This window comes from Catharus ustulatus, chromosome Z (genome assembly GCF_009819885.2).
Source record: "Catharus ustulatus isolate bCatUst1 chromosome Z, bCatUst1.pri.v2, whole genome shotgun sequence".
NCBI classification, from domain to species: domain Eukaryota; kingdom Metazoa; phylum Chordata; class Aves; order Passeriformes; family Turdidae; genus Catharus; species Catharus ustulatus.
The window spans coordinates 41,100,276-41,113,993 of record NC_046262.2 but is presented as its reverse complement, the minus strand read 5'-3'; the positions used below and the strand labels follow the sequence as shown (position 1 = coordinate 41,113,993).

At 34.4% G+C, this 13,718-nt stretch overlaps 1 protein-coding gene across 1 annotated transcript in view; it reads right to left on the bottom strand.

The window, feature by feature from the left end:
• Positions 1-2,726: 2,726 nt before the first annotated feature.
• The window catches only part of LRRC2 (leucine rich repeat containing 2), a 71,975-nt gene continuing 60,983 nt past the window's right edge, over positions 2,727-13,718 (bottom strand). Inside the window, exons 5-8 of the mRNA XM_033085922.1 lie at positions 8,971-9,116; positions 6,740-6,895; positions 4,796-4,932; positions 2,727-3,574 (exon numbers count right to left, since the gene is read on the bottom strand). Of these exons, the coding sequence (XP_032941813.1) occupies positions 3,525-3,574; positions 4,796-4,932; positions 6,740-6,895; positions 8,971-9,116 (489 nt within the window). The 3' untranslated portion in view covers positions 2,727-3,524. The remainder of the gene's footprint in view (positions 3,575-4,795; positions 4,933-6,739; positions 6,896-8,970; positions 9,117-13,718) is intronic.

Here is a 13,718-nt window from a genome sequence, read left to right as displayed (position 1 = left end):
TTAGCAGTTGTAGAAAATGCAGTACAGAAGAAAAAACACATTATTTTCCTTAAGGTATCTAAGTATCTGACATCAGAAGCTTTTAAGTAACATAAATTGCCATTCTAAACCAAATTGCTGTCATTCATAAAATTCTTCACTTTCAAAAATTGAAAAAGTATCAAACATGCCAATAACAGAATTCTTTCTCTTTGGTAGTGTTGTTTTCTAGTGAGAGATAATATTTTTAATTATAATTGTTAGCAAAATAGGTGTGGTAGAAAAGCAATACAATTAGATCTAATTCAAAATTAGGTGCCTTTTGATATACATATTTTTTATTACACTGGAGGATTCTAATAAAGTTATATTTAACATCATATGAGAAATATGTAAAGGACATAGAAGTATAATTTCCTGTAAAGGACATAGAAGTATGACTCAAATGGAATTATAGTGAAATTAGGTATTTCAGTAACAGCTGGCAGCTGGCATTACCTACTGCATGTCTTAGGTGTAATGGAGACAATTGTACATCTTCCCCTTAAACAAAGATACTTAAAATATTCTGTTAACAATGGTGACAAAAAAAGTCTTATCTCTGGATAACATTTGAGGAAGTAATGTTCTACAAGAGCTAGGATTAAAAGCTCTCAGGCCTGTGGAGGACTTGGAGATAATAATGAATATAAAATAGAACCCATGAGCTAGTTATGTGTTCTTGCAGCCCAGAAAACCAGCCCTATGCTGCAACAAAAGGAGCAAGGCTAGCAGGTCGAGGGAGGAGAGTCTCTGCTCTGCTCTCCTGTGACTCTACCTGAAGTATTGCATCACTCTTAGCACAAGAAAGATAGAGCCCTGCTAGAGCAGATCCAGAGGAGGGCCACAAAAATCACTGAAACCCCTCTCCTCCAAGGAAAGACTGATAGAGTTCAGGCTGGAGAAAAGAAATCTTATAGGAGCTATTCAATACAAATAGACTTAAGAGAATGTTGCAGAAAGACGCTTTTAATAGGATTTTTAGAGACAGGACAAAGGGTAAGTTTCAGTAAGAAATTGAAATAGGGTAGATTTACTTTTAAATTGGATCTAAGGAAGAAATTCTTTATGACAAGACTGGTGAGTCACTGGATGTTGTGGGTGCCCCATCGTGGGAAATATTTGCGGTCAGCTTGGATTGGGCTTTAAAAAACCTCATCTAATGAAAGATGTCCCTGTCTTTGAGAGAGGGATTGGGATAGATGATCTTTGTATGTCCCTTATAATTGAATAAATTTGTGTTTCCATGAAAATTGGATTGACAGATGTCAGAAGTCAAGTTAGAGAACACTATTTGGACCTCCTGTATACTACTGACCTTGCATTTTCCATGACTTAATTGTTACAGATTTCTTTTAGGAAAGTGTTTACCTTAACTGAAAGATTACTGATGATTAAGAATTCATGTTTTATAAGTCATCCCATGGTTACTTTTACAGAGAAACCGACCTTTTGTTTTTAATTCAGATACATGAATTCAAGTTTTAGTCTTCTGCCTTATGTTTGCCTGTTGCATTAAAAAATCCTTCTTCTAGACAGTGATCTTGCTTTTATAAATATTGGCAAGTAAATTGACTTGTGAACAATGCTATTCAATGAACTTAAAAATGCATGGATTTTATTTATGCTAATTTTTTGCTTCTATCCCCAAATTATCTGTAGCACTCTTATCTGTGAACAGCAAAAATCTTTTGAGTAAAATTAGAAGCAATGCTAAGGACTAATACGATTTCTCTATTAATGTACTTTCTGTCTATATTCAATACTGCTGATAGTAGAATTTGCACTGGCACTTTTGTTTTGCATCTCTAGATTTTTGTAGTTACAGCTACAGTCTATAAACACAGCTTTTGTGATTTCTGTTCCTATAGTTTTCTGTGGATCACATTAGACTATGACAGAATTGTAGAAATAGAATTTCAAGCAATATCAGAACAGATGTCTTACAGAAGTTTATTATATTCATATCAATACTTAATCAACTAAATTTATAATTTCAATAACAGAAACTATGGTAGGATAGTTTCACATAGCCTAATTTTTCTAAACCTCTTTGACAGTATTTTTTCCTATTTCAATATCTTCATAATAACAAAAAAATTTTCTTCAATTGTTCTGCTTCAGATCAAGGTCAATTTTTCTTATTTTTTTAAACTTCCCCTTAGATCAGAACTTGCTTAAAATCTGCATTAACACCTAGAGACCAATTTGAGTGAGTTTCATTTTGATAGTAATATAACTGCAGAAAAATGTAAGTGGAATAAATAACACACTTATTATTTATTTATTTATTTTCCTTTTAAAAGTTTGAATTATAGAATGCTAAAAAGAAAAGAAAACAATTAAATTTATTTTTCTATATGGAAGCCCAAGGAGCATATTCTTCATTACTTTTTAAATATGGCTGCTTAAGTGACATTCTACTGCATAAAATTGAAAGTAGCTCATCCATAACAAAAAACAAAGATGTAAATATTGCCTCACCTAACTGCACTCATAAGTTTAGGACCATTTAAATTCTATAATTTGAGCCTAATTTGAGTCTCAATTCTCAAAGTCTCAAGTCTTTTAGATTAAAAAGATTGCTTTATTAAACAAAAAATACATGTAAAACTAGGTTTCTGAAACTCTACTCCATATACACTTAAATAATTATATATAAACAGATTATTAAATAACAAGTAAAATAATGTTTTACCAGCAAACTCTTTCTTACACAACTCGGAAAATTCCAACAAATGTCCACAAAATCCTGTGATCTGAAACCATTCATATAAGACCTGTATCATCATTTTGCTGATAGCATTAGCTGGCACTGCTTAGTGCCTTAAATCTTATTCAGTATGCTATTATACTATAAGATTGCTTCAATCACATTGGTACTTGAATTTGCAAAGAGATAAAAGCTTAAAATATGCTTGAAAAAACAAAGGAGAGCTGCTACTGTTTCTATATGTAAAGCTGTTGAAACTTCTCTAAACTGAAAATTCCAAGGACAATTTTCTTGCAGAGCAGAATGCAAATGCAAACTATGGGTGTCTTCTCATTTGAATATTGTAAATACCTAAAGGTGTGTTTGGTCTTAAGAAAACAACAGATCACATTCATTTTCTAAATCAGTCGATCCCCTTTTATAAAATCAAATCTCTTCCTAAGAGCACATTTTGTGTTTCACTGTTTCAATTACATCATACAATGTCTTCATTCTTCAGCTGTGCCTGTGTATACTTAATTACAGTGAATATTTACTTTCAGCAGGTCTACATGCAATTTAGTGGCTCTTCCTGTGAACTTGAAAATAAACTTGTTGACTAAAAATATGAAACAGCATCTTATGAAGGTTCTACTGCTCCTTGTAGTTACTTGAAAAGACTACAGAAACAAATAAATAATTCAATATGATTTTGATGTCATTCTGGCCATCTGTATTTTCATGTGTTTACTATTCAGGTTGATAAAAAGAGAGTTATTCAGATGTTCAGTAGAGATACAGAGATTTTTAATCTTCAGAGCTGAAGACTGAGCATTACTTTTGTAGTGTAGGAAGGAGTAGACTCTGCAAAAAGAGAAAAATGAAATAAATCTCAGACTTTAGCTATGTAATCCAGCACAAATAAATGGGATCCTTAGCTAGAAACAGCTTGGTTTGGTCTTGTTTCAAAGGCACTCTGCAAATGATCTCTGTGCTATCCTTCAGAAATTCTGCTAGCTCATATTTTATAGAAGATATTCCTTCTACAGTCTCTTTTTCAAAAGCAGGTATTGGCATTATCTACAGCACAAAAGTTCAGAAGCAGGAAATACAAAAGTGATTCATGATCCAAACTCTTCATAAAAAGCAGGGAGGTACGTTCTGTCTAGGAAGGAAGAAAATTGTGTCTCTGAGCTGCTTTGCCCCGAAAGATCATAAAGCTGGCTCATGCTCATTGTATGCACAGCTGATAGGTGTTAACAAACAGAAGTCCAGCATGAGAACATGAAAAGTATTGGGAGGCCACACCCCGTGGCCTTTATTTATATTTCTCTTTTAACAGGTTTTGTAGGCCCACTATATAAACCACTTAAATTCAGTGCAAGGAGTGGCAATCTGTAAGATTCATTCCACAAAAAGTCCTTTCTACACACAAACTATAAAGGACTTAAAATGAGCCTATGAGCTATTCTGTCTCACAGGAAACTTTCCCCTTTTTCCTAACAAATCTTATTAAAGCAGGCTCAAGAGAGTGAGAATTTCCCAATGATGATAAATATAAGACAGAATAGCAGCATGAAGTAAAATGTAAAGTTTCAGGTGCTATGTCATAAAGATAAAAGCAGGTATTTTACTGCAATTGTACAGTGGTTAAATACATAGTACCTTGAAGCAGATAATATTGTCAAAGAATATTCTGCCAATGCAATGAGGCTTTCATATATACAGTGTGCTTCTTTTTTAGGAGAAGAAGCACTTCTTCAGGAATTCACAATCACTAATACTAACCCCAAGAGAAGTAAATCTAGAGAATGAGAATATTATTTTACATCATCAATAAATTAAGGTTCAGGCACATATAAACACAATTAATTTTTTATACATTTTTTCAATACCAAGGTTCTTAATTAGGGTCCAAACTTTTAATAAAGCAGATTTCGCATTTCACTGTTAGTTGTATTTAAACCATAAATGACAACTAGAGTTTAAGGGTATGTTGCATGTCCTCTTAAAAATGAATGCTCACAATGTATGCCTGCATTTATATCCAAGACAGCAGGGAGCTCAGTGCACATTTACACATACCCCTTTCCCTTAAGTCTTCAATGTATGCTTTCATAAACTCTTTCTCAACTTGCTCGCGTTCACGTTCATTTTCTACAATTTCTTCAGTGTCTTCACATACAATTGTTTCAACCGGACTGTCCTTGAGACTTACGAATCTAGAGAGAGATTAACACACAGATATATGTACAGGCACCCGAACAACTCTGGCCACCATGAATGACATTTTAGAAATTGCTACCAGAGCCAGAAGCAGAAATGTGAAGACCATCAGCTCAATTTTGCATTGTGGCGCAATGCATAGGATACATCTATTATTAGAAATACAGATTTCAAATAGAACTTTCTCTATAATCCACGTTCCATATAAAAATGATGCAATTTATCTTTTTTCCATCCATCTACATAAATCATTCTTTGCCATAACAGGTATAGGCCTTTATTACAGAACTTTTGGCCAACTGCACTGTAATTTCCCTATTTGTTAAAGAGCAATATAAAGTCCATCCTAACAATATTGCCTAGCAATCTGACATTTTGCCAGAATCATTAAGCTGACAATATATGCCTCCATTTTTTGGTTATTACATTACTTGTCTTTTACAAAACATGATAGGGCATGAATTACTTAGTAATTGCAAATTTCATAAAGCTATACTTTGTAGGTAAAAAACTATGTGGTTACATAAACAACTTATATAATATGCAAATAAGTGCGTAGTATTCTGAAAATCTCTGATTTTCACTCCAAGAATGAGAAAAAAAATTTGAAATTTGTTACTTTCAGAAGAACAAATATTCCAACAAATCACATATCCTTCTAAAAATCTGATGCATTGCTGTGAGTTTGTGATCAGCTGACTTGTTTGGCCCAGGTGCCCACCAAGCACCTCTCTCTGCCTCTCTCCTCAACTAGACAAGGGAGAATAGTAGATGAAAAAAATTGTAGATAAGTTTAATGAGAAAAGTAAAACCTATGCACAGAAGAAAAGCAGAGCAAAGCAAAGCAAAAAAATTACTTGTCAACAGGTAAAGTCTAGCCACTTAGTGAGAAGCAGAGACTCAGTATATGTAGTTGGTTTCTTTGGGTGGCAAAAACTTCAATTAACACATGATCCACCACCCATCTCCTTTCTTTTAACTTTATATGCGAACATGTCACAACATGGTATGAAATGTCCCTTTGGACCATTGGGGTCAACCGTTCTGGCTGTGTCCCCCTCCCAACCTCCAGCTCACCCTCGGCCTACAGTGCTTTCTTAAGGGAGGGCTGGAGAAACAGCCTTGATGCTGTGCCATCGCTGTTCAGCAATTGCTAAATGTGTTATCAGCACTTTCTATCTACTAGTGCAAGGAATAGCTCTAAAAGAGGAAAAGTAATTCTATTCACAGCTAACTCCAGTCTGAGCCAGACCCAGTACAGAGTCGGAAATGGTTCCATAATCAAAAATGTGGACGTTGCCTGCAGAAATGCAGTATCTCTGCAATTGCAGGTGAAAAGATCTTTTAGTCTTATCCCTGCATGCAGCAGTAAGGTGGTATTTCACAGCAAAGAACTACTAAACTCATGTGACCTTACTTAACATTTTACTAGCCATCCCTCTCTCTTCCAGTAAGATGCTTTTGTCAGCACTGAGCGTATCAGCTTCCAGGCTACTGGTCCCACTCTGAAGCATGGTTTTGCAACTCCAGAGTTGGAGCTACTATGTAGACCCAGTCTACCCAGAAATAGCAGTTTAGACATATAGATGCACAATGTGGGTAACTGGTAATTATGAAAATCATTATTAAAATCATGAAACTGCAGATCCTTTGTAACTGCCAATCTTTTTGCCTCCTTTACCACTCTGATATAAATCAGGTCAGAATTCGTAGAAACTGATGCTAGTGAAAGGATTTCTCCTGGGTATATCTTATACATTATCTTCTTAAGAATATGTTCCTTTATCTCTCACTTTTACTTACTTTAAACCTGTAGTTGACTCACAGAGGGCTGTGGGTATCTCAACCAGGTCATCACCACTGACAACTAGCAAACTCAGCTTTGGCATATTGACAAGAGCTCGTGGAAGATAAGTCAACTTGTTTTTCTGTAGGAGAAGTGTCTGCAATTCATCCAACCTGTAAAGATGTCAAAGGTAGAGGTGATGTAAAATATTTATTTCAAACAGGAACATCTATCCAAAATAGTAATACTGACTTAATCTTGTCTATAATAGGAACAATTTTATGCAACAACTTTGTCTTCTGAAAAAGTCACCCAAACACTACTTTCACAAAATTTCATCAGCTTTAATGGAAATCTCCAGTACTATTTCAGCATTACAGTACTAATAGCATATATCTGACAAGTAATCAGAAGCATGCTCAAGATAAAAGGTTACAAAATTTACTGTGCTTTCATGCAGAAAATGTTGACAGAACAGGGTATAAAGCCTCACCATGTGCATCCTGCAACTAATGAAAAACAGAGGCCGCCAGCTCACACCTTTGCCCATATGCTGGCTTCTATGAATTAGGTTTGTCTGTGGTAGGCAGTACATCTCCATCTATTGCTTTTCACTAGTAATTAATACTGTGGGGAGCAAGAGAAAGACCAGCTCCTCATCAAAAGGCTCTTGCAAGTTGTCCCAATGAAATCAATTTAATGAGAGTGTTTTGTGGAGAAACTTTTATTTCTCCTGGCTTTTTCTAATGCAATAGAAATTCGTGTTTTGCATTTATTAGGTGCAAGACAAAAAGCATAGCAAATTGATGAAACAAATTTGTCTTATTTGACTGGAAGGATCCATTCCTAAAACACTGTTGGAAGGCTACATTTATCAGGCCCATGTGGTTTGTTTGAATTCAGGCACAAATATTAAGTAAGGCTTCAGTTTACTATCAGCTTATCTTTATTAGTCACAGACTATTGTAACAGTATTACAGACAATGTTAATTCACTGAGGTTCCTTGACACCACAGGCATTGAAATAATAAGTCTGAATGAGAGTATAAGTTTACTGAACTGACATTTTTTAGTCCTCTGTATGCACATGAGCCCAAAGTGAAACCAAGAAAACCTTATTTTTTGGAGTCTGATTGTGATATTCTAGCATTAAATCCAGCAACTCAGTAAATGGAGATGATTAAATGCAGAAAGGGAATAATTTGATGATAAAGGAATATAGGTTACAGGGAAAAAAGTTTTTTAAGTTGAGAGGATATCCTTCCTAAAAGAATACCCTTTTAGAAACTCTTTGAAGTTAGTTAAATCTCTGGTCAGATCCCCAGAAAAAAAAATGACAAGTTTATGTTGTTTGTTATGAATTACTAACACAAGTTAAGAACAGAGCTGCTGTCAGAATAATCTGTGATTATACGATGTTCCAGAAAAGTCTTTTTGCCCAGCAAAATAGGCCTTGCCAAAGTTAGGAGTGAATGGGTTTCCTGCAAAGTTTTTTCTGCCTCAGAGATTCCTATTGCCAGATAAATAAATAATTCTGAGTATTTTTTAAATAAAATTTAATTAATATGTTCGGAATTTTTCACAGAAGACTAGATAAAGTTCTGTAAACCAAGTTGCCGCAGCACTCTAGAGTGAATAGATAAGCTCAGGGATAAGAAAAGTGCTTTCTCAGGCTAGCAAGTCCCATTAAGGATCAGCATTATTTTTTTAAAAAACTAATTCAAAGTGGTTGTCTAAACTGGGAGAGTGAGTATATGTGCATATATTCATATATACTTCAGAGTAGAAGGGGAAAATTTTCAATGGGGTTTTTGAGTCTTACCAATATTTTTCTTCTTTATTCACAAAGTTTTTCAGACTCTTTGAGTAACTTAAATATGCTTTAGTTCACCTTTTCCTCCTCCCCATCAGAGTTAATGCTGCCAATTCGATATGGTGAGTCCCCTTTGCTAGAACTGGGGCAGAGTTTATCTAGTGAACCTCCCAAAAAATATGTCTAAATATAATAACAAATTATTATGAAAGTAGCAGAAAATATGTTTTGTTAACTGACTACCATAAATGAGCTAGTAACATTAGTTCTTGTTCTCAGACCCAGTCCATCAATAATAACAAAATATTTGCATGCAAAAATACCTGATACATATCCAAATGTGATTTTCCATCAACAGCATCCCTTGGAAGCTTATTACTTTCTAAATTCATTTAAGAGTTCCTATATCTGTCATTTAATTAAAACATAAAGTACCTGTCTATGTCTTCTGGGAGATCTTTGAGGCTGTTGCTGCTGATGTCCAAACACTGCAAATTAGACATCCGGAGTACACAAATTGGAATAGAATGGAACTTGTTTGCTGACACATCCATAAATGTGAGTTGTTTCAGGTTACTTAGCTAAAAAGAAGTGGTGCTTTATTTTAGTTACTTTTTGCAAATACAAGAAGACATTTCATTCATCAACAATTTTTATTCCTCTAAAAGCCCTTTGAAATATAAGAATTCATAATTTTTTTACTCAGCCACTTTGCCAGCCTTGTCTTTTAGTCATCATTTTATAAAAAAAGTAATTCAGAAATACCTACCTCCCAAATTGTTCATCACTTTTCTAACAGCATCAGGGGATTGAATGAAATTTTTATTCTTTAAAATCCTACACATTTAAATGACAAATCTGGAACCAGAAAATTAGTTGGTTCTGAGGTAACAAAAGACAATTTTTATAGCTAATAGATACCAGGTTACCATTCTCAAAATCAGAGATCTGATAACCTCTATTAAAATTACAAAGATTCTCTTCACTATAATTCTACTGTCCCTGAGAGTGTAATACTAGGACACAATAAGGAAATGAAACTATCAATTTAAGCCAACAGATAATTTGGTCCAATATTTTTTCAAAACATATCTTCCATACTGCAAAGTAAATCTATAGTAAAGTACACTAGATATTTTTATTGGAATAATTTTTGAGGGAATTCTATTTTTAAGTAATACTAAATGCAATGAAGATTAAGTACAATTGTAAAAAAACCATGCAGTTAGCTAAAGTGAATGTCAAAAGAGTATAAATGTTAATGAAAAAAGTATTTTAGAATCAAAATTTTATTTCTGAGATGCTAACCATGAGTCATCATCTCTATCAAGTTCTACAGACCATGATACAGAAAAAAAGTTGCAAAAAATTTCCTTGGCCTTTGCCTGAAGGTACCTTAAAATATAGGAAAAACCCTCAAACCAAACACATGCTCCACTTCCAAGGTGAGCAGAACACATGCCAAGGACAACATATGAGAAAATTATAAAGTAATAAAATACATTCTCAATCCCTGAGAATTATTTTTTAATTAGTAAGACCTGGAGTTTTGGGTTTTTTTAAATTATCTATCCAAGCTCCTTTTTATTTCAATACTGCCAGACATTCATCTTTATTTAACCCTTGCTATTTAAAATCCTCACATTCACAGCACAGAATTGTGACAGAGCTAGTTTCTTTAGAGACTTTTTGATGGTGGTTTTTTGTGAGGTTTTTAGGTTTTTTGGATTTGGGTTTTGGTTTTTTCTGTTTGTTTTTTGTGGGGGTTTTTTTGTGAGATGTAGGTTTCCTGTTTGGTTTGGGGTTTTGTGGGTTTTATTTTCTTGCTGTTACGTTTTTTCTAGTTATTACTTCATAAGTTGCAAAATGTCATATCTTGAGAAATATTTTCAGAGAGATTTACTGAAGCTATCCTCTTACAAATTACTGCACAATGAAGTTTATCTTTCAAAACCATAGTAGAGGTTCAGAGTTCCTGAAGTCAAAACATAATTTCAAATCTCCCCCCACTGTCTTAAAACAGTCCTGGTGAGTCATCACCATGGATATATACTACTACAGATTCAGAGCAGGCAAACACATTTTATTGTGACACTTTTTACTTTCCAACCATTTTGTCATTTTCAGGACTGAATAAAAGCAATGAACTTTCAGTCATATTCTGTAAATTTTCCAGATACTGTATCTTTTTTGGGGAAAAACAGAATCTCTCTTCGAACAACAAAAGCACAGCCACTCTTCTAGATTGCAGCAACAAAACTGTATAGAGAATAACTGGTACTATCTTTATACTGCAATAACTTTGTGGTTTCAAATTATCATCACAATTTCAAATCCCAAGCAAACATTTAAAGTTTCTCTAAACTCAGAATAACTTGCTAAAAGTGCTGATACGTGTATGTCAACAAATTCTCTTCCCAAAAATTTTACAAAAATTGAAATTATATCCCACAGGCTTAAACACCACCCAAAATATTCTCAAACCATCCCCAAAGAAGAAAAGACCTAACCTCTAAATACAGAATAGCAGATGTATGTTAAATATACCTTATTTACTGTTCACTCAAATTCCTAAATGCTTGGCTTTTGCATGCATTCACCTGTCACACTGAAACAACACTAAGATTAGATGGCGGCTACTCTTCCCATAAACTGCTTTATTGAATTAAATATCACAAGTAATCTAATGTAGCAGTATTACCTTTTTAAGAAATATAGCTGTTTCTTCCTTTTTTCAAATAGTATGGTATATAGATTGGTTTAATAATTTAATACTTGGTTACATTAAAATAAACATTTTCAGAAGTTTGTCTTCCTATAAAAATGTACAAACAAAACATAAAGCCATCTACTCTATCAATACAAATTTTGGTTCAGCATGACACAAAACATTTGGAGCCATGGTTATATTACGAATGCTGCAAGCCCTCAGTACCTTGGTACTTTCAGGGTAATATTTAACAAAGTTGTCCATTTTCTAGACTATGTTGAAACCTAATGGAGTTTTTAATTTAAAATCTTCATGATATGTTACCAAAAAAATGCCTGTGATAGATGATGTGCTAGAAATTATGGCAGCTGTGTATTATATTTTCCAAGGAAAACACTCTGTATTTTATTTCTTCTTAAAGGACTGATGGATTTTTGCACATTTTGCAACATTTCATTTTCAAACAAGCATAGCTCCCATATAATTTTTAAGTTATCATTCATTTTTCCTTGATGTTGGTTTTTACTATTTTTCTTTACGACACAACTTTGAATCAATCTTATATAGGTTTTATGCAAGTTCCATTTAAAAAAAAAAATAGCCATATTTAATAGTCTGGCTACCTGAACAGACTTATTGCGGTACTTATGTTTAATCATTCTTGTCATTTTTCTTTGACAAACTGCACCATTTAACTTATCTTCATAATTTTGTTCATAGAATTAATCCAGATAACATTTTAGAGGCCCACTTCTTCTTTTTCTCCCTGGTAGTTAAACCTTCAGTTGAAAGAAAAGGGCAATATGTCTTGGACTGAACTATAATTTTATTAATGGGTGTGGGTTTTTTTTTCCTTCTGTTATTTTTGCTGTGAAAGGGATTTGGGCGTAAGGTTGCATGCTTATTTACCATGAATTGCCTATTGCTTAGCATCAACCTGTAACATTGTGTTAAAATGTATTTTTCAGTGATGTGTAAATAACAGAAACTGAAACCCATCAGAGTCAATACATGGTAAGACATGCAAAGGATTACCCTAGAAATGACTATCCATGCATTACAAATGCACTTTTGTCCAGAAATTTCAGAAGTGAAGTCAGAGAAAACTTGTACCACTTCAGTAGTATAGGCTATCACATATACGATTTCCCATAGATTGACATTCGTTATTAACTGCTGAACACAGCAGGATATATATGAAAAAGAAACACCCTAGGAGCAAACTGCATAGTTGTCCGCTTAGATATCATGACTTCAAACCAAGTGCCTATCTTTTCTCTCATTGACCTGTAACCTCCTCCATAATCTCACTGACATTCATGGATAAAAGCATCAATTAAAGAAACCTAGTACAAGAATCTTGAGAGGGAGAAGACACCTTTCATGAAGATATAGTTGTACATTTATAGCCCAGTTCACCATCAGATTGCTAAGCTGGATTCTTAAACTTGATAAGGCAAAGGCATTCAACAACCAATCCAATGGCTTTGAAAGAGTACTAATTCCATGTATTTTGTGATAAAACCCTCTGAAGCCTAAAAATACAAGAAATCAAACAGCACTTCATTTGGCTGTATCGAGTGCAATGCCTTAAACAGCACAGTTGTCTGTCTCAAACGCTGTTAAGGCCAGGGTTAAGGAGATGGACTTTGCCATGAGATGAGAGACATAAGCATGTCCATAAGCATGGAGCGACAGGATGGCACTAACTCCAGGCTGGTGGAGGTGAGATCTGGATACCAATGCATCCTGAAAAAAATTCACATTGTGGTAAACTGTGTAAAGAAGTTGCTATTCATACGCTTATCACCAGCCAAACAAAATTCACCCCAAACTATGGCAGGGATAGCATCCACAATCACTGAAACCCCTCTGAAAAGGCCTCTGTGGATACCTAGAACTTGGACAGTAAATTAAGCCACCACATCAGGAGCTTAAGATAAGATGAAGGTGGTGCCATTGTCTGAGTGCTGTCTTATGGGGAAGGTTAACAAAGCTTGGGGAAAAGAATCTATCACTGATAATGACCACAAAGAATGCATAATTTATGGGGGCTTAAGGAAAGCCAACTCTGCAACTGCGCTGAAATCATCTCCATATGGGTGTAAGGTAATTCCTGCAGGGGAAGATCATGAGCACCAACTCACAGCCCACCAACTCGACTCAAAAGAAGAGAACTAAGGATGTGGACTCAACAATCATTAGAAGTGATATAATCATGCGACTAATAGAATAAGAGAACAGTGTAGCCAATGAGCATTAATTCCTTTGTTTGCTAAAATGTATAAATAGTGAAGAGTTTTGAAAGACCTTAGGAACACCACCACCAGGAAGCCCAGGGTGATTAAAGACCAACGGGATGCTACTGGATTCACTGGTTGCAAGTATATTCTTCTTTATATCTTTCTCCCCACTCTGTCTTTTCTATTTCTTTCTTTGTACCTCACATTGACTGTTAAATAAAATCTGTATT